The 20,712-nt window shown below is 49.7% G+C and overlaps 2 protein-coding genes across 6 annotated transcripts in view; both read right to left on the reverse strand.

The window, feature by feature from the left end:
* Positions 1 to 3,359, reverse strand: part of HOXD3 (homeobox D3) — a 19,224-nt gene extending 15,865 nt beyond the window's left edge. The window contains exon 1 of the mRNA XM_037044395.1: positions 3,275 to 3,359. The gene's annotated coding sequence lies outside the window, so the exon portion shown is untranslated. The remainder of the gene's footprint in view (positions 1 to 3,274) is intronic.
* HOXD4 (homeobox D4) lies at positions 1,862 to 19,864 on the reverse strand. 5 transcript variants are annotated; one of them, XM_037044399.1, is made up of 5 exons: positions 19,411 to 19,864; positions 8,957 to 9,105; positions 8,676 to 8,701; positions 4,224 to 5,755; positions 1,862 to 3,698 (listed from the first exon to the last, which is right to left on the reverse strand). In XM_037044399.1, exons 4-5 carry the CDS (start codon positions 4,645 to 4,647, stop codon positions 3,370 to 3,372), a joined length of 753 nt encoding a protein of 250 aa, XP_036900294.1. In that variant the 5' UTR covers positions 4,648 to 5,755; positions 8,676 to 8,701; positions 8,957 to 9,105; positions 19,411 to 19,864; the 3' UTR covers positions 1,862 to 3,369. The 5 variants fall into 5 exon arrangements, with proteins under 5 accessions (XP_036900294.1, XP_036900293.1, XP_036900292.1 ...); XM_037044398.1 differs by having other exon boundaries at positions 4,224 to 6,410; XM_037044397.1 differs by having other exon boundaries at positions 4,224 to 6,429.
* Positions 19,865 to 20,712: the final 848 nt, after the last annotated feature.

The raw sequence follows: 20,712 nt of genomic DNA on the forward strand, positions 1-20,712 counted from the left end.
TCATATGCCAGGCATATTGCAGAAAATTTTAAAAGTGCTTATACTAAACATTAGCTTTCAGAAGACTTAATGGAAAATGCTTTTGTGGAGGCACCAAACAGGAGGGAGATTTTGCTATACCTTTTATTATTTCAAATATAGATCAATGAATTACATCAAAACTACAGGCAACAATTAGTATAAATAATACTTTAATCAGTGGCAGCAGAACATTGGTCGATTCTATGTAAAAAGTACCTTGTGTGAAACACATCATGGGCTGACTGACAACGTCTTCTCCCAACAAAAGACTGCAATGGACAGAGTGAGACGGGAGTCTGAGGGGCAAAGTCCTCAGCAAACACTCCATTCCCCCTAGTCACGACCCCAATACAGCTTTTAAAAAAACACCAAAACAAACTCTTCTGGCTCATATTTGGTGGAACAAAATAGAAACAAATACAAGCAAATGGGCACTGAGTCTTTCTCCATCCAGCTTTCTGCAGAGCACGTTCCCAGATGGAAACTCATTTCCTTCCCTGCCCTAGGTAACGTTGGGGGGCCCTGCTTCTTCCCTGCCCCATTCCTGTAGGCCCAAATGGACGGTGGGGTCCAGTTGGGACCCCAGGGTCTTGAGCTGCCCTCCAGGCCATCCATGCTCCATTAACATTTCAAAAGACAATCCCTGGAAGCTGAGAAGGATAGCTGAGGACTTATAAACAAAGAAGTTGTTTCTCTGATTAAGTTACTTTCCTAAGTAATGGGGCTATGTTTGAGAATGAGCTTGGATTTTCTTCATCAAAACATGCCACTTGGCTTTCTGCTGGGACAGGGGTAAAGCCAGTTAAGTAATTTTGGCATTTGGTCTAAAGCTAGGGTAAGGGACCTGAACTTTTAGGAAGGGGGAAAATCTATATAATAATCTCTATAATATACAGGGGATTGGCAAAAGTAGGTTTATAGTTGTGAGTACGTGAAACACAGAGTTTATCCTTCTATTATTATTAATTACTGTATTATTCATTTGTAATACAACTCTAAACCCACTTTTGCCCACCCATGTATATGTAGTTGGATGCTGTGAAAATATATACTTCTCTCCCCTCCCAAGGAGAAGTTACACATATTCACAGATTTGGGTTTAAGGAATGAATCTTAGCAACTTTTCAACTTGCCTGAGGATAGCGGCTCTTTTCAAATGCTACATCCAAAGACCGCTCTCCATGTTCGAGGGAAAAAAAGAAGAGAAGGGTAGTTAGAGTCCAAAAGGTTAAGGGTTTAGAGGTCAGTCCTCCCGGCTGAAATACAGCTAATCGAATAGAAAATTTGTCCTCTGGATGAACCTGATTCTGTAATTTAGCCCCGAACTTCAGTAAAATACCTTTTCAGCTTCTCAACGTGAGGGCGTCAGAAAAAAGACATCTTGACTATGTATGAACTCTGTGCTTTTTGTCATAGAAACAATGATGGGAATAATGCAGGAATATCCATCTTTAATATCCCGACATGCTGATATTCAAGTATTGCCATGTGCAAGTCTGAGAGCCAGGCTCACCCCAAAGAGGAACAAAGAGCTGTCCCCGGGGTCTCATACAAAAGACCAAGGCTTGGAGGATACTTTAGAGAAGTGGAATTTCAGCCTAGAGACTCCAGTGAATACCTGCCCTCAGCTCTCAGGAGACACTGAACCAAAGAACACGACTGCTGAGAAAAGTCTTTTCTTTCCCCTACACTGAAATGTATTTTTAAATTACCACTGAGACCTTCTAAAGTATTCTGAAGCACTGAAAAACTAACCCCAATTCTGAGTCTCTCTTTCAAGCTCACTCTTTCTCTCTCCCCACTTTTATCACTTCTCGATAGCTACAACCTGAGAGGGGGGTTTGGAGCCTGAGGCTTTGGGGTTTAAATTTTTGAAGACTTTTTTCATTTGAGTATATGAACTCTGGTCATTACCTTTGACTCTTTCCCCTTATCCCTAAGGGTCAGCATTTTAGGAAAATGAGCTTTGAACCCTTACCAGGCATGGCATTAGAGAAATGACTGAAGAACACCTCTCCTGTTGTCTGAGGGTTGTTTTAAACCACTATTCTCAGGAAGGAACAGGGCCTGACAACTTTTGTACTTTTACAATTTCTGCTTCTAATTAAATGGGTTGAGAAAAACTTCTTTAAGATATGTTTTAAAAATAAAAACCTCAGGGGAAAACCCCTGAGACCAACTTTTGTGGACTTCTAGATTCAATTAATTTTTTTTCTTTTTTAAAGTAAGACTTCCTCTACTTCCCAGCCTCTCCCCCCACCCGAATACCCCCTCTCCCATATAGGCCATACACCAATTCTTATAAAAATATTACTATATGGGTTATTTGGGCATTTGGAATTCAGTTGGAACAGAAAATTCAGCCATTATCTAATGACCCAGAACATAGAGGTTTTGTTTTCTTTCCCCAGAAGAAAAATGTTGGACCATTTGTTTCTTTCTTTTTTCCTCTTTCCTTTAATCACTCAGAACTTGTTGTAGCACAGTGCTGAAAAAAGCACATATGGAAACATATTTTCAAGAACTCAACTCAGAGTGGACCCTTTGCTTCCCTCTAGTAGGGCTAAGCCCCCCCCCCATTTCTGGGGAATAGGGAGGGGGTGGGGTTCAAAATACCAGTTACAGCCAGAAGTCCACACATCTCTGATTCTGCCCTTTTTTCCATCTTAAGGTTTTTTGGCACTAAGATGTCAGTTATTCCTGTACCCCATTCCCCAGCAAATAAATATTTAAGCAAATATAATCTAAACATAAAATAACCCGTTTCCACTTCCTTCTTAGACTCATTTCTTTGGGCATGGGGCCAGTGGGAACAATATATATATATATATATATTTCTTCACACTGGAAATTAAATAGACAACCCAGAAAGTTCAGAAATCCTGGCCCAGCTCTCCTGCTTCCACTTAGCACAGAGGTGGCCAACGTGCTGCCTCAACTCCCCCACGTTATTAAACCACAAAGATCCCTGGAGGGGTGGGGTGGGGGAGGATGTTCAAATTCACACTGGGATAAAGCATTCAACCTTCACTTGCAAATTCAAGATCCAACAGCGGAAGGTTTTTCATGAGTTTAATGACTCACCAAGGTTTTGTGTTCTCAGTAGCTCCTGCCATACGATAATATACTTAGAGAGAGAGAATCCCGCCCTCCCCTTCCACCCCCGCACCCGCTCCAGGGAGGGACTGCCCTCGGGCAGGATGCTAACCTAGTCCGAGGGCGGCCTGCGTGTCCCAGGCCCACCCTACAGTACCTTAGAGCCCAACGAGGTGACAGCAGGCCCGGCCTGCCCCCGCAGCTTCGGCTCAGCCGGGAGCGCAGGGAGGGATGGGCCCAGGGTACCCACTTCTATAAGGTCGTCAAGTCCGTATGGTCCTTGGCCAGAGCCTGCAAATGCTGGCCGGGGGTAGTGGCTGAGGAAGAGCAGGATGAGGACGACGAGGACCTGCCTTTGGTGTTGGGCAGCTTGTGGTCTTTTTTCCACTTCATCCTCCGGTTCTGGAACCAGATCTTGATCTGGCGCTCGGACAGACACAGGGTGTGAGCGATTTCAATCCGACGGCGCCGCGTCAGATACCTGTTAAAATGAAATTCCTTTTCCAGTTCTAGGACTTGCTGCCGAGTGTAGGCCGTCCGGGACCGCTTGGGCTCCCCGCCGCCGGTGTAGTTGGGGTTCACTGAGAAGCAAAACAGACAGCATGATCAGGCGCCTGGCCACCAGTTAGGCCCCCGGCCAGCGCTGCTCCCTTCCTGGCACTCCCGAGGCCCCAGGCCCTCCCCGCGCTCCAAGCCTGCTCTCCTTCCCTCCCTCCTCCCCCCAAGCGCACGCTCACTACTACCCACCCTCTCACACCCACACACTCCCCAAGCTAGCAGGCGGGGGTCCCTAGTTGTGCTCTTCTCTCTCTGGCCCACCGAAAGCTCCGGAATTTCCAAGCATTTTGGAAAGCCCCCTTTCCTCCACCATGTACCCTCTGTTCTGAAAATGGAGTCCTCCCCCACCCCACCCTCATCTCCACCCCCTTTTTTGCCCACAGACAAGCAGCCAGACATAGGGTCCCAGCCTGCTCCCTCAGCTATAAAAATTTATGGAGAGAGTAATTGAGGCGCCCACTGAAGCTCCCACCCACTCGCAGCTCCCTCCCAGGGCCCAGGCCACTGGGCTGGCGTGGGGACTGAGGGGTTGCCGGCCCACGCCTTACCAGAATTCACGTGCACCTTCTTCATCCAGGGGTAGACCACGGCCGGCTGCTTGAGTGCAGTCCCCGGGGGCGGCTGCTTGGGGCCGCCCGGCTGGCTGCAGGCCCGGGCGCCTGGCAGGGGTGCGGGTGGGGGCGCAGGAGGCGCCGGGCACGGCTCTCCCGGGGCGCCGTAGTGGCTTCCTGGTTCTTGCGGGTGACCCCGGGTGGGCAGCGACGAGCCCGGACCCGGGCCGCCTCCGAAGGTCTGCTCACCGAAGTCAGGCCGTGGGTAAAGCCCCGGGGGCTGGAAGTCGGCACCCTGTGCGCCTCCGCCGTAGTAGTCGGCTCCCTGCTCGCCTAGGTAGCCACCCTGCAAATATTCCTCACACGGGGGGAACTTGGGGTCCACATACTTGGAGTTCACCATATACGAACTCATGGCCATTAATTTCAGAAGGTAGAAAATACTAATTTTTCTCGTGTTGTCTTTTTTTCTCCTTCCATAGGGCCCTCCTACTTGCTGTCAACTGAATAAAGTTGGCGGCCATGTGACCAAGCCAGCCAATAGCGAGGAGGCGAGTTTATCACCGGGTTGGTGAGCATCTCATAATTTTCGCAAATTTAACTAAATAACATACGTGTAATCAAGAGACTCACTGTGGCAAATATGAGGGCCCTCACCAGATGTTAATGTACTTCTGATCCCCAGTACCCTCACCACCCGCAGGTAATCCCAGCTTTTGTCTGCCTCTGACTTTGCTAACCTCCAGTGCCCTTTCCACTTACCGACCCGCCTGAAAACAGCTCCCCAAAGTAGGCACAGTTCAAGGGAATCCCCATATGTGTTGGGGTGTGGGCACCAAAAGGCAGGTGGGTGGGGTAGCATCTGAGCTGGGCAGGCAGAATAACCCAGCAGGCAGGGCTCCCGCCAACCCAGCCGCGGGAACGGGGACTCTGCCATACAAAGGCTGAGTCCTGGCTTTGTCTTCATCAGGGTCACCCAAAAGTTACCACAATCTGAGTGGCCTGAATCAATTTAGGCAATGAGTAACCACGAAGCCTTCTGTGAGTGCCCAAGCTGGGATGTTTTTAGCCAAAGCCGGGCCTTGCGAGTATGACAAGAGTCTCCCACTGCCTCAGCCTGTGAAGCTAAGGGGTACTCCAGGAAGACAGTGAGGGCACCGCCACCCACTCAAATGTACCCCAAAGGACCCTGCACTCCTCTCCAGCTTGCCTTCTTCTGGCACTGGCAGTCGATGTCCAGTGAGCATCTCACTGGGCTCCCTCCAACCTTGTGATCCTTGAGGGCAAAGCTGGGGTTACCTGGCCTCAGACCTCACTCCTCAGTCCTCCAAAACCTAGCCTTTTGGCCCTGAATTCATGCAACCAATTATGGTTCACACAGGAATCTCTGTCTAGAGGTGAAGTGCTTCTCGAAGAAAAGGGTGCTCTGTGCCACCAGGCTCAGTCCATCCTCCTGGGGTCCAGTGTACTAAAAGAGGAAGAGGCAGCTGACCCACCCGGTTGCTTCTGGCCTCTCCTTCCGACTCAGGCTATTTCGGAGAAAAATGAAGTTTTTGCATCGACCATATATTCCCCTAGAATCGAATCTGTGACTATGTCGATACCACACAAATTCGGTTCTACAGGGTATATATAGACAACGTTACTACCTCCAGGTTCCACCCAAACGGGGCACCCGGACCACTGCCAGCCTTGTCCTCTTCCTCGGAGCCACCACCAGCCCGACACAGCCACCCAGCATTTTCAGAGACAGTTCAGGTAGCCTGAATGGCTTAGTGGCAATTTGTAGGAACGAGCTCCCCATCCTTGTACTAGGGCTGGGGTTACCAAACAGTCAAGGAGCCAGGACAGTCTTCTTAGGGAAGAAAAAAAATCCATCCCAGAAATGGCTGCTTTATTATTCCCTTTCTCCAGATCCAAATAGCAGCTCCCCCTTATCAAGTGGTATTTTCCAGAAAGGAACAAATCCTCCTAGTGGCACAAGAAAGGCAAGAGGAGAATATTCTCCGTCCATTATTTTTCGCACTGCTGGGCAAGCCAGGTTGACTCACAAAGCCAGTTCTTCACGAAGTCGCATGTTCACCTTCCTGGGCCCTGGGCCCGGCTGTGGCTGGTCTCTCAGTCCTGCTGCTCCTGCTGCTGCAGACCCCCGAGGCAGGCTCTGCTTGCAGGCACCGAGCTGCCCTGGGTTGGGGCCAGAGTGCTAATGGTGAAGGGCAGGGCGAGGGGTCATTCGAAATCATTTACAAACATATCACTAAGTTTCATTATTTTTGCTTTGCCGACAGCAGCACCCAAGTACAAAAGTTCATGCAATGCGCGCCCACCCCAGCGCCTCCGTGCTGTCTGGGGCTCAACCCTCAATTCAGGGCACCAGGAGCACGGGCGCACTCAAGGCCCTGGTGGATTTCAGGGACAGAGGCATGCCTCGGCTCAAGTAGGGTTTTGAGACCCCTGCCTGTAGGTTAGAGGTGTTAAAATATTTTTTTGTTTTGATTTTTCCCTTCATGATTAGAAAATTAATTCCTGCCTGGTAAAGTGGAGCAGGAAAGCAGGGAGACTCCTTTTTGCGTGCCCCCCCACCCCCCGCCCCAGACTGGCAAAATTGGGTATCTGTTTCTCTTCTGCACTTTGCACACTCCCCCAACCCCATCCTAATCCGTTGGTTCCAGTACTTTGGATATTTTGTAGGGATTTCCTGGTGCCAATTCTGACAAGAGCTCTGAAGCTGCCCCATACCCACTTCCCTTGGCCCAGAGGGGTTCACCCCAACTTTCCCTACTGCTAAGTGCTCCCACACACCCGCTGTCTTGGGGACACTGGGCCTAGGCTTTATCCACACAAATTGGGGGGTCCTGCTGCGCTAGGTACGGATCTGGTGAGACTACAGATTTTCATATTTGTTAGACGCTGTGACCTGCATTTCACCTTATTGCTCCACTTGTTCAGACAGGTCAAAGCCAACGAGTTATTGATGAACAAAAGCGTTAAATATTCACCTCCCTCACAACTGTTCATACAAGTGCTTTTGATCTCTCCGGGTTTTGTGCTGTGTTCAGCTACAGGGCGCCGAATGTGGGTTTTCAAACCAGGAGCATCCGCAGGAATAAGCACCCAAGAGCCAGGGCAGTGGCAGGGAGGGGGCCAGACAAGAGGATCCGGAGGATACCAGGCTTTTCAGCCCGGAGCCCAGCCTGGGTGATAGAAGGGACTATGTACTGGGCAAAATCTCCAGTTCTGGGGGTGAGCACACCCCCCAGGGAGTCGACTATGCTACCCAGCCTGGAGGGCAAAGAAACCTGGCCCAGAGCCAAGTCCCAGCTTCTCCGACCCTGGAGAGAAGGTCTCAGTCGAGAGGAAGTGTGCCTTATTCCTACAGCCCTCGGTGTTCCATCTCTCGTTAAAATAAAATCATCTCCCTTTTGTAGTGAGGGAGGGGCCACTGTTTTCCCTCCCTTGATTTTCCCACCCCTGCTTTCATGGTAAGGAGACAGTCTTCCTGAAACTCCGCCGAGACCTCCTCAGATGTGTACCTGTCTTCCGTGCCTCATGCAACTCGGAAGGACCCACCTTCCGAGCCCAGGACCCCAAGAATCTATACCCTCACCTCATCCTTCCCAATACCCCCCCAATCAACCCTCATCCCCGTATTTGCCTGCAACACCAGAGGCTCAGGCACAAGAATTGTCGAATTAAAGCTACAGAGGAGCGGAGGTGAACGAGAAGGGCCGGGGCGGATTCCTCCCTCCTCGCACAGCCGGTGTCCGACACTGAGAGCCCAAACCGCAGAGGCTGGGGCCGGGGGAGGGGCAAGGAGGGACTTCCACCTAAAGCTCGGACTTCGCAGTCCTTCCCGGAAGAGGGCCCACTCAACACACCCGCTATACAGTGTGTGTGTGTGTGTGTGTGTTTTCTCTCTCTCATTTTCTTTCTTCTCTTTATTAAAACAGAGAGAGAGAGAGAGAGAAAGGGGAGGTTGGGGCCAGGCGGGACCGGGTTAAGCTGGGCTGGGCTGCGGCGGGAGATCACGTTGCCTTGGCGTTTGGCAGGTTGGTTCAGCAGGAGGCTAGCCGCAACACTTCAGGGCGGGCTGCTAATTAGCAGCAAGCTCTTAAGAGAAGCGTACTGCGCAGCGAAGCTGCACCTGTGCGAGCTGGGAAGCCCTGGGAAGGCCGGGAAGGTCCAGTGAGGCCCAGGAAGACATGGATGAAAGCCTGCACGGGCACGTTCCCTTAATTACGTGACTATGAACTAGGCCCCCCAAATCTTCCCAGGAGCTCAACTTAAAGCCTCCACCTCCGAAGCGAGCTCCCCTCCCATCACCAGGCCAGGGGAGGCAGGGCCTTTCTTCCACCCGCCCACTCCCCTCGAACGGCCCTTGCCCGCCACCTCCCCAGCTACTAACATCGCTTCTTCGAAATTCTTCGGAAGAAACGGGAAGGTACTTACAGCGGCGGTCCCTCCTGGTCCCAAACCTGTTGCAATGAAAACAGGCATCACTTAAATTCCACAGGAAGATAAAGCAGAGATAGATGATACACAGAAAAAATGACAAGGCCCAGGCACCCCACCAATACAAAGACCTCCCTGCTTTGGGTGCCCGCCCCCAGGAACTGCGCCAAGTTCTCCACGGAGGAGAGACCGCAGTCCTCAAGGGCAGACCCACAGAGTAGGAGCGAATGACCCACATCACCTCCCCCAACTCCACGCACCCTCGGGCAAAACCTTACTGGTTGCTTGGCCCGATTCAGACACGGGAAGCGAGGAGAAAACGGGCCTTTGTGTGTTTCCTTATGCAGAATCGGCTGGGTGGGCGCAGGTCCACTTGGGAGGTGGCAGTCGCTGCATCTGTCCCCAGCCCCAGCTTTCCGTCTATCTCCTGTTGGAAGCAATTCATTCCCCTGTTCCAGTTTCATATTGGTTTCAAATTTCCCAACCCCAAACTAGCGCTCCCAAAACCTGTCTTCTTCCCAAAGAAGGACTAGCAAGGCTGGGACTTGCCTTCCCACTTATGCTCCAATTCAAAACAAAGAGCTATTTCCAAGGGAAATGAGGACCCAAATGATAACCAAGGAGGAGGAGAATCAATGGGTTTCAAGGTAAATGGCAATGCTTTAGACTGTTATCTAGCTCTGTGATATGGCATGAGTTTGTCAGCATTGTTGCTGGAGGAACCACAGAGCAATCTCACAAAACAGCGGTCCTTCCACAGACTGGCGTCCAGCTTTAAGTTTTCCGTCTCCCCTAGTTTTATTCTGGGATGGCAGTCTTCGCTGAGAAATCTCAGAAGCAAAGCCATCACCATCCTCATCCTTTCTCTCTCACCATCTAGACTACCACTGTCTTAGCCCACTTCTGAAACAGATGCTCCATGTGGGGAAGAGATAGACGGTACTGTCCGTCTTGGTGAGGTGGGTACCTCCATTCCTAACTTTCTGGGTCCAGAGGGAGGTGAGAAAACCAGAATTCTCTTTTCTCTGTTAATTTAGGTTAAGGCTAAAGTTAGAATTAACTTTGATGGGATGACTTCTCACCCCAGGAGGAAAAGAGAGGCAGAAAAATCCCCCACCCCTGGAACTGTCCTGGAAAAAGTAAATGACTTACTGGTTTTCTCTCCTAGTGGGCATGGGAGCTGGGAGTAGAACCGCCTCCACTGAGCCGGGCGCTGGCTGGAAGCGCTCACTCTCCTACCGCTGCCCCAGGAGCCAAGCATCTGCACTTGTATGCTCTTAACCTAATTTATGGTGGGAATTATATTTTGGCTTGTCAGCTCTCAAGCCATAAAACAAAGTTTATTGGAATCACGTGCTCGTAAATAGCCATTCAGGTCCCATCTCTGCAGAACCATAAATAACCTTTGGCTTTAAACTTTTATTCACTAAATAAAGGTTCACTGCGACTGTTCCCTCACATTTAAATAGTTCCAAATATCCAGGATGCAAGAGGGTCATATTCATATCAATACCCCAGGCTTTTCAAATAGCATCTTTTCAGAGACGTCTGTTTAAGTTGGGAGATAGTACTATTTGGAAAAGGCTGGTTGGTGGGCATGTCTTATGATTCTTTGGCTGCATTCACTGTGAGTACCTTCAACTCCTTTATTTCAATCATTTTCTAGCTATAGATGTGGTAAATAAATAAAGAGGAAAATAAAAGGCCACTTTTTACTTGCTTATACCAGAAATTATTTGAGATTTTGTTCAAGCTTCAATAGAAAAAAGGGTGGTTGGGAGAGGCTGGGTGGGCTTGGGGGTGGGGTGGCAGCTGGAGTTAACACTTGGTTTTTGTTGTGGATGGGCTCAGCAAAGCTGAAGGTAGCCACATACCTAGAGGTTTCTATAATTTGCTTAGATCTGAAAGGAAAGCCTTTGCAAGTGACCAAACTGCTTAAAACAGCAAGACTTGGGGTTTGGTAAAGTGAGAAAGTGGAGAATAGCCCCATTGGAATCTTTGGCAACTGAAACTCTAAAGAAGGTTATAAAACAATAAAACAGCCCTGGTGTGAAGGGGAGAGGGTGTGAGGAAGCAAATGAGACTCTCAAGGAACCTGAGCCCAGGAAGTCAGATGCCCCCACTCCCACACAGCCCCAGCCACAGGGCTCCCGGCTCCCGGTCCAGGGCCCAAACCTGGGTGGGTCCTCTCCCCAACTGCTGAACCTTCTCTCCCACCAGAGGGAGAACCTAAGAGGGCTGGGGGGTGGGGGAGCATGCTCTCCAATTGAGAAAGCCAAAGGAGCTTGGCCTGAGGGCTGCCCTACCAGAGAGTGCAACTTTCTATGCTTGAAGGAGATGGGCGGGGGGGGGGGGGGGGGGGGGNCCCACCATCAGAAGTAAATACAAAGAACTGATCCCCAGCATCCTTCCACGGCCTGCCAGAGTTGTCACCAAACAGTGTGAAAACCTGTGGTTTTTCCAATTCTGATTTAAAAAACAAAACAAAACTGGATGTTCTGTGTAGATTTGTGGAGCGCACACACATGATTCCATGTCAAATTTAGTGGCAAAAATTCTCATCAGTAAGTTGCATCAAGTCCATGAAAGAGATCCTTCTCTACAAAGATCACTTTGCATCCTAATTTCCACCCATTCTCCAGGCATTTCTAAACCCATTTCCTGATTTGACTTCCTTTCATTAGCTAGAAAGCATGGGGGCCATTAGCCCAGACTGTATGACACCCACTTTTGCTTTTCCCCCACATTAACCACTTAGGAGGACAGTTTCTTTTACAGTTGGTAGCATCTGTTTTTAAAATGAGTAAAGACCAACCCTTTAAAAATGGTTTCTGAATCTGTTAGCACTAGGTGAGCAGCTTCAAAATTAGTCTCTGTTGCACTACTGCAAAAATAATCAAACTTTGAGGGAGTGGGAAAAGAGTTATTTACCCTTAAATTAACAAAACAGAACTAATCAAAGGATGTACGACTTTCTAGGCAATTGGGATGAGCTTTTTATAAGGGTGGGGTGGGGCAAGGAGAAGAACAGTCTGAGGAGATGGCGTTTGAAACAATACCTGGCACCTAGCCAGTCAGGGTTTAGTAGGTTGTGGGGGGCTTCTTTTTGTTTGTTTGTTTTTTAATGAATGATGAAGGATGGTGATTGGGACTTGTTTTCAGTCTTCACTGTGGCTTACAGAAGATGAATAAAATTGAACAGCCTACTCTGTATATTTAGATAATAACAGGAAAGTAGCTAGCTATGCAGAGGGGGAGGGAGGAAAGAAAGGAAGACATTGAAACAGACACCTTCAATTACGTTCTAATCTTAGGATGGCCAGGAAATGTGATTAAGGGGAGACTGTCCACCTGCCCACAATCTTCATTTGTCCTCCCCAACCCCCAATGTCCTGGGCTTCTGCAGATGAGAGACTAGAGATGGAGAAGAGCAAACTCCATCTAGTAAGAACTTTGAGCACTAGGGGTGACAACAGACTAGCTTGGGCTAATTTACTGGGGTTTTCGCAAGGACTTTCTGTGGTTGTGGTAGTAGTAATAGAAGAGAAGGTAGAAGAGGGGAGGTTGAAGCCTTCTTAAAAACCAGTAAGGAATCAGTTTCTGGGTAAAGTGAGACCGTAGTCATTGTCCCTCCCCATTTCACTGGGAAGGGCCAGCTCTGGGAATTCCTTCCAGAGAGCTGCCACAAGGTACAGTCCCTGTAGAGCTCCTCCCAACCCAGAAGCCAGACAGCACCCAGGAAGGAGCAGAGTGTAAAGGGGTCCCAGGAAGTGACAGCTACACTGCAAATGTAATGAGGTCTACCTTTGCCCACCCGAACGAAGGGCCTGGGCTATGTGGCCCCAGGTAAGAGTATTCTGATCTTGACCTTTAAGAGATTTTTTGCCCAGAGGAGGTATTAAGCTCTCCCCTTAAACTAAATGTCTGCAAAACCAGGATGGGTGTGGATGGGAATTCGGGTGAACTCTCTAGACCAGGGACAGAAGGGGAGAGGAGTGTGCCCGGGCCTGGCACTTAGGGATGCATGCTGCAGGCAGAGCTAGGGAAGGGCTGATCAGGGAGCTCAGAGCAGGAGAGACTAATGATGTCATAGTCCTGGTACTGTGCGCTATCAGAAGTGAAGGAGGAACACTTCTGCCACCCACACCCCTACCCACGACAACAGAATCCACTCATGGAGCTTAGGCTTGGTGTCCTCTGGGAAGAAAAGGTGACTGCAGAAGAAAACTTCAACAGTTAGAGATGATATCCAAAAGAACGGGCCCTGGGGCAGGATCTCTGATGGCAGGGTTAGTGAGTAGAAAAGGCTCCCATGGTCCGAAGAAGGGATAGGCCTGGGGCAACCATCCTCGGAGAACCAAGAATGGAGGTTATATGACACAGAAGTTGGGGGTGTCTGGGGGGCTACAGCACTGCCCTATACCATGGGCCAAACTCCACCTGATGTGTTTGATAGCAGAAGAGACTATGTGTGTTTTGAGAGAAAATATGGCCCAGGTGGACTCCTGGTTAAACCAAGAGGAGCATCTTAGCCAAGGGCTGTGGAGGCCCTCATAGGAAAAGTCTATAGGCAGAATTCACGGAAGCCAGGGCTGAGGGGGGTGGAACCTGATTGCAGGGGGTGGGTATATGTGTGTGTGTTGTAGCTTGAGCCAGTATTTACGTAACTGTTTTTAAAAAATATAAGGACTCTCAAAAATTTGGAAGGGATGATGGAGATTTTGGGGCTAAGGCCTTTTAAGACACATCTTGGCATCACTACCGCCCAGGTTGGACACTTCGGCTCAGCTGTGACCCTGGAGCCCAGACTTTGGAACACGCACAGGTTAAGGAAGAGTCAGGCACCCCGACTTGTCTTGATGTTGCCCACTGGCCTTTTGTTTTTCCATCCTGCCCTAGATTTCAAGAGACTGAAAAGAGAGTATCTGCCCTGGGGCTAGAAAAAAGGATTCTTGCCCTGGTAGGTGTGACTGACAGGTGGTGGTGGAGAAGGGGACTTCAGGAGGTGGACAGTGGGGGCTGCTCTCTGGAAAGGCCTAAAGCCCTTTGTAGGAGTTGCAGATGTGTCCATGTGTTTACAGGCCTTCCCTACCTGACACCTGCCCACTGAGGACCTAGTGGTATTTTCTTCCTGGGTGCAGCCACGAACTGTATCTGTAGACAGGTGCCAGACACTGAAACCCAAGGGGGCAGGGCCTATGAGGTCAATTACAGCAATAGGAAGTGTCCCCGAATCATGTGTTCCTGGGTCTGCCGCTTGCTGTGTGACCAAGCCTACCTGGGCCTGTCTTTTCCTCTGTGGAATTGAAGGACAGGGTGAGTGAATCAGGTCTCTTTCAGCTCTAAAAGTCTAGGTCTGATTGCCCAGCAGAAAAGGAATAGTGCTAATAAGGAACACATACTGAAAGCTTGCTGTGTGCTGAAACACTCCTTTAAGTAGTTAAGCAGTGAGTTAATATATGTAAAGCAATTAGAATAGTGCTGGACATATAGTAATGTGATATCCTCATAACACTTGAAGGTACTCTCATTATCCCTACTTTTCAGATGAGGTTACAGGCCCAGAGAGCTTTCCCTACTTGCCTAAACCCACAGAGCAGGTAAGTGCTAAAGGTTTGAATCAAGGCAGTCTGAACCTACTCAGTTTGAAATCTCCAAGTTAGCCAGGGATCCATGTCCCTTCCCCTAAATGTGAACAATTATTCAACCTATGGGAAAGTGACATTAGAAAACCCAATTAGTGAGTAAGTCCCCAGAACTACAGGGGTCTCTGAGTGGTAGAGGGAACTTAACCCCTAGAGACAGAATAACAATAAAAAAGCAGGAGAGACCTGGCCAGTGTGGCCCAGATTGTTGGGCATTGTCCTGCAGACCAAAAGGTTCTGGGTTCAATTCCAAGACAGAACACATCCCTAGGTTGTGGGTTCAGTCCTTAGTTTGGGCAAGCATTCAACCAACTGATACTTCTCTCTTACTTCCATGTTTCTCTCCCTCTCTTTTCCCCTCTCTCTAAACCCTCTCTCTCTAAAAGCAATGAAGAATTGTCCTCGAGAGACACTTGATCAAGTAGTTCTCAGACATAAGTGTGCATCCTAATCACCCTAGAGCAACAGTGTTCACAAATTGCAGGCCCCTGACATGATTTAGTAAGAAATCTGGTGTGAGCCCCAGGTACCTGAATTATAAACAGCATTTGAATGCAGGCCTTGATTAAGAATCAATCCCCTAAAATAGGGGGAAAGGCTGAAAAACTGCATTGCCAGGAGCCAACAGAGAATCAGCAGGGTTGGAGTAGAGCTACTTGTTGAAGTTGTGTGCCACCGCTGGTACAAGAAATGCCCCATGGCACCCACCAAAGGCCTGACATAGGGGCAATGGTGAAAGAAGTGTAGGTGTTGTGGAAAAGGGTAGATATGGGCATCTGCAGAGTTCCCAAGTCAAAAAGTCAGTAAATTTTGTCCTGCCTCTCAAAGGGAGCCCCAGGGGAGTCCCAGGACCCAGGCCTTGCTCTAGGTGAACCAGGGCAAGGCCCACCGGGGGAGGCGCCCAACGCTGTGCTTTTCAAGGCCACCCATTTGGGGTACCAGGAATTGTGGTTAGGTAAAGTGTCAAAAACAGCAGCCCCGCATAAGAGGGCTCCTTGAGACCCTGTGGGTTGAGCAGGGCTTGCCCTACCACAGAACCCAAGTTTCCTGCTCTTAGCAGCCAAGCTCGTGAAAATCAAGCCCCCTCTGGAAAGATGAAGACAAGTGAGATAGCCTGCTTGCCACCCTGGAACCCGCCTACAGGCTCCCAGGACTGGAGGCAGTCTCATCTGCCCGGTCTGAGAAGCTGCCCTCTGGGACTGGGCACAGTGTCCCGACCCTCATCCGAGACACGAAACACTTTGAAAGCCAGGATGGAGGGCGGGTAGAGGGAGGCACGGGGTCAAGTTTCCTCCCCTCCCTCATCTCCCCTGCCCAGTAGCGCCCATAGCTATTCCAACACTGCTGCAGTCTCGAGACGCTTGTCCTACAGCGCCTCCTCCTGGACAAAGCGCCAGACAGCTGAGCAGGGAGATTGCACCCGTCTGGATAATACACCAGGCCCAAGCTTCGATGTGTGGGCGGAGGTCTTCCCGTACCAGAGGCAGGGAGCTCCAGCTGCTGTGTCCACTGCTGGTGGCCAAAGAAGTCGGAAGGTCTTTGAGGTCACCTCCTGTCGCACTCCCTCCAGCACTGACAACAGGCTCGTGGCCCAGGGCCATGCATCCCCCCATTAATTAGACAAGCCCAGAAAGAAAATCCTCCAGTTTTCCTGTTTACTTACTTATTTATTTGACCGCTCTCCACTGAGTCACTGCCTGCCCACCCCCTCCCAAGGCCCTCCAATGTGTTGCATGGGAATAAAAGGATGCCGGGAAGGTCCGGCTGATGCCTTTGGCCTGAAGTTTGGAGGTCTGAACAGGCACCAAAAGGAAAGGCCCTTTCCAAAAGCAGAAGCATCATGTTGAAAAAATCTATACACTTCCTTGAGGATCACATATATAAAATATTATTTTAAGGTGTTAAACATACATACATGTGTATATGTATTTTAACACCTTGAGAGAAGATTTGGTTTTCTTTTAGCGACCAGCTTGTATTTGCAGACTGTTTCTAAAGTACAGATTTAAATTGGGGTGAGGTGGTGAGTCAAGATGATTGAAAATAATGTAGTCAAGGGCAAACGTTCAGCTATATTTAGATTGAAGGCTGGAATAAAACAAAGATGAGTAGCGATTCCTGAGGGAGGAGTGGAGAGATCGGGTTGTATTTTCCTGCCCTGAGTACGCTCATCCCCCTCCCCCAATCCAGGCTTTTGCAGGTTGGAGCTCTTGGCTGGGCTGTTTCACTGCACATGCGCCAGACGCCGGTCTGGCCCCGGCGTCTGGGGGCTTTTCGGGCTGTGTTCCGCACGGCATATCGCTTCAGCGCCTACCTGCAGGGGCGCTTAGATACCCTATCTCAGGGTAGGAAACACACTTTTCTTTTTTCAGAAAGGTAGGAAACATACTTTCAGAAAAACCTGTATTAAAAGCATTGACCGTCTATTTTGATTTGCAAGCCCTGTTCCGAAGACCCAGCACAATCGCCACGTTGCCAACACTCTCCTAATGCTGGTCATTAGGACCAGCAATTTCATATCTAGTGCACGGCGTCTCCTGAGTCGCTAGTCAAGGCAGGGGAAAACCACTCTACGTTCAAATAGCACAACTTCTCCCTCATTCTGCACAACTATCAAGTCTAAGGGGCCAGTTCCTAGAAGGAGGGTATTTATTCCCACCAATTCCGGAAAAGTGGCCCTAAATCGGACTTAAATCGGAATTCCGACTTCTTGGTAGCTTCTCCCCGGTTTCCGGTGCCCCCTCATGCCCTGCCCAGCGGCCGCACTGCGGCAAGGCCGTAAATACCTCTAACAGCTGCCTGCCAGCCCAGAGTGAAATACTGTCTTTGTTCCAATTTCCTCTGCTTCTCAAGCTCAGAAAACAAAATTCTGGCGAAATATATTCATTTGGAGGAGCATCTGACAGGAAAACGTTTGTTTTTCAGCCCTGATGCTTGGCCACATTTATAATAATAAGCTTTGCTGTTTTTCCTGGTCCTCGGGGAGAGCGCAAACCTAGCTCACAGTCTGACCCGGTGACACCAGGGCCCTGACGTGCCATGGTCTCCCTGATGTGCAAACCGATACAAGTGCCGGCCAAGCACTATGGGAGTTACACTTCCCAGTTTGTGAGCTCTAAGGGTCCAAGTGCTTTTTATTTCGTTAAACTTTCATTGGGTTAATAGGGACAATAGGTGTATTTCCGGCAGTGGCAAAAGTGTGAACCAGTCTACCCGTGGACTAAGTGACCTGAATTCAAATATGATTTGCAGATTATTTATTCCCTTACATGCAATAAGCCATTTAGTTACAACAAGCTCTTAATGATGGAGGGGGGGGCCCGCAGGGCTTTTTGTAAAAAGAGCCTTTCAGTCCTCCATATCTATCCGCCCATGACATCACCCTCTGCTGTGTAATTGGACCTTCAGCCGCCCAGGTTTTCTAGTCACTGGGGGGAGCTCAGCCACTGAACCCAAAGAGGAGCGACTGAGCCTTTGAACGCCAGGGCTGAGCCCTTAGCCAGGGCTCAGCTCCTCTCCAACCCCACTGTGGTCACAGCCCACCTAGAGGCTCCTCAGGCAATGGAGCTGCCAGGGGAGGATCTAAGAGCCCCCAACTAGGCCCCTGCTCTTCAATAGATAATGCTTTTTATCAATATGAAAGACTAATCTCAACAGCCATTGCACCACAGCAGAGAAATAGTTACAAAATACAGACATTCCAGACTTAAACGTCACTCCAGGTTTCTTATTTGTGAGTGATCATAGTGACCCATGGTAATTCTGTGAGTTGGTCAACTGGCCACAAATTGTGGACCTCCATTTTGACATTAACGTGATTCCATTGTCAGTTACTAAAATTACCTTTCTACAAAGATATCACTTATTGTTCAGAAATGCTTTTACAGCCAACACGGTTACATTGGAATATCTGGGGAAACATTGTTTTGCCAATGGATGCTTTGGAGATCACACTCCGCTCTGAGCAGGTTTACGCCATGCGCAATGCGGCAGCTTGGCCAAAGGCTTTAACATTTCACAATATGTTCGTGAGTAAGTAGGCAATAGGATTTAAGTGCTACATCCTCAAGTACTGTTCAAAGTATCTGAGAGAAAATATTCTTTTTTTTTCTGCAAAGATTTTCTTTTGATTCACGTTTCAGTTCAGTAATTTTGAAGTAGAGGGGGAAATGTTGCTATAGAATATTGGTTTGTAGGATATATATATATATATCCACAGCACAACTGTACATCCAGAGAACAAAGTATTTGCCCTTTTCCTATTCTGTCAAGTAGGAAACACAAGAACTGTTTGAACATACACATGCTTCGCATTTCTGAAATGTCTAATGTTTTTTTTTATCCAAGCCCTCACCAGATTTCCTGATAATACAACCTACCCCCCAAAGCATCCATATTGTGACATAAAATAATGCAAATGCACCTTTCAAATTATTGGGTGTGGAAGAAACCTTTCTTGAGTTGTTACAAGAATTCACTAAAAATTACAAAACAGTTTAAAATATTTAACATTCCATCTCATACACAAGGCCCAATGAACCATAAACCCGAGAAATTAGTCAGCATCACCCACCAACAACCTAGATTAAAGAACCAAGTACATCCTAGGCGCACAGAATCCACCCCACCCCCACCCCCAAACCCCAACACTCAAAAAACACCTGTTTGTCTCCCAGGTACCTCTGACCACAGACAAACCGCAGAACACTTCTCTATGCTATAGAGTGCCTTTAGGGACACCCAGCAAAGCTGAGATAGCCAGGAACCACCTACACGCTTCCCAGGGCGGGGACTGAGGGGCTGTAGACCCAAGCAGTGGGATCCTATCTGACGCTAACCACCTCCGGGAATCTCCAGAGGAAATGGGCCTTCCCCTGGACTTCTCAGCCCAGCGGGACCTCAGTCAGGACCCCTGGGACTACCACTCAGAGGTAGAGTGATTAGGCAGAAGCGGACCCAGACAGCCAACCCAAGGTCTCGGGGAAGCGAAAAAGGTCTGGCCCGGGCCCACCCAGCTGCCCGAGGGAGTGGACGCCTCGAGCTTCTCCGTGTCGGGGCTCTGGGAGCGAAAAGGGGGCGACTCTTACCCGGAGGCTGCAGAGCTGGAAGCGGGGGTCGGCCGGGGAGGCTGCAGTAATCCATTTGGCGTGGCCGGGCTCTGCGCACCCAGGGCAGCGCGGACCGGCTCAAGTCTGAGACAGAGCCGCGTCGGAACCGCAAGGCGGCACCACCCGGAGCAGGCCGCCCGCTCCCAGCGGGCGGTGTCGGCGCCGGCGGGGTCTTCAGCGCCTGGGGCTCCTTCCGGACTCTCCCGCCCGCGGGCTCCCCACCGGTTCCGGAGGCCGCTGCGGCGAGGCCCGAGCGGAGCGTTGGTGGGGCCAAGTTGGGCACCGGGTGGGAGCCGAGGCCGCTGCGGACCCCGCACTCCCGCAGCCGGCGACTGTAGCCCACCTCTGCAGAGACAAAGGTTAGAAAAAGAGGGGGTGAGGCTCCAGGAAGGCAGAATGCGGGGGGAAATTCGCCTGGGAAATCAGGAAAAAGGCCGTGAAGGCGAGCGGCGCCTGCACATGACCAGCCTCAGCCAATGACGACCGCAAATAGGTCATAAAAAGGTCTATTACCAAGTTGTAAATTTTCTTCAAACAAAAAGGAATTTACTGCAATTCCTTGCGGATTTTGCACGTACAGCTTGCAAGCGCCATGTTTTTTCCTTTCTTTTCTCTTTCCTCCCCCCTTACTTTCTCCCTCCTCCACCCCACTTTTTCTCTCCCTCCCCCACTCCACTTTCTCTCTCCCCACTTTCTCTCACCCCCTCTCCCTCATCCCCCACCTTCTCTCCCTCTCTCTTTTTCATCTTTCTCCCTCCCTCCTGTCTTTCTTCCTCCCTCCTGTCTTTCTTCCTGCCTCCTGTCTTTCTTCCTCTAGGTCCCTTTCCTCTGCTCTCTCTGCCTCTCTTGCCTCCATGGTTTCTGACTCACCTTTTCTAGGATTTTTTTTCGTTTTGGTTTGCCTCTAAACATCTGCTCAATTTAGTTCTGTATTAGAGGGGAAATGAGTGAAGCGTACTGCCCAGGCGCTTAGATTGATGATCCTAAATTGCAGTCACCTCCTTCCAACTCTTTTTTCAGGGATTTGGGGGGCAGGGGAACACTCAGCTTCTCCTCCCCTCCCTTCCCGAAAAAGCTCAGTCGGAAAGGCAGTCAAGCACTTTCTAGTTTTGCCTCTCATCTCCTGGCAAGCCGGCTCCAGTGATCTTGCGCAGAAAACCTGGGATCTGCAGGCCAAGAAATCGCGCTCTCCTCCCTAAACCCTTTCCAACATAAATTGGGGTCTCTCCCACTTCTTGGGGTTTCTGTGGGAGGAGAGTCACCAACCAGCTCAAAAGCTGG

This window comes from Sturnira hondurensis, unplaced genomic scaffold (assembly GCF_014824575.4).
Source record: "Sturnira hondurensis isolate 20B ecotype Veracruz unplaced genomic scaffold, ASM1482457v3 Scaffold0004136, whole genome shotgun sequence".
NCBI lineage: Eukaryota > Metazoa > Chordata > Mammalia > Chiroptera > Phyllostomidae > Sturnira > Sturnira hondurensis.

What these genes read in the sequence shown, in the direction of transcription:
- HOXD4 (XM_037044399.1), bottom strand. Translation starts at nt 4,647, where the DNA reads ATGGCCATGAGTTCGTATATGGTGAACTCCAAGTATGTGGACCCCAAG. An exon ending in GAAGGTGCACGTGAATTCTG is followed by an intron (nt 3,699 to 4,223) that starts GTAAGGCGTGGG and finishes TTTGCTTCTCAG; the next exon opens with TGAACCCCAACTACACCGGC.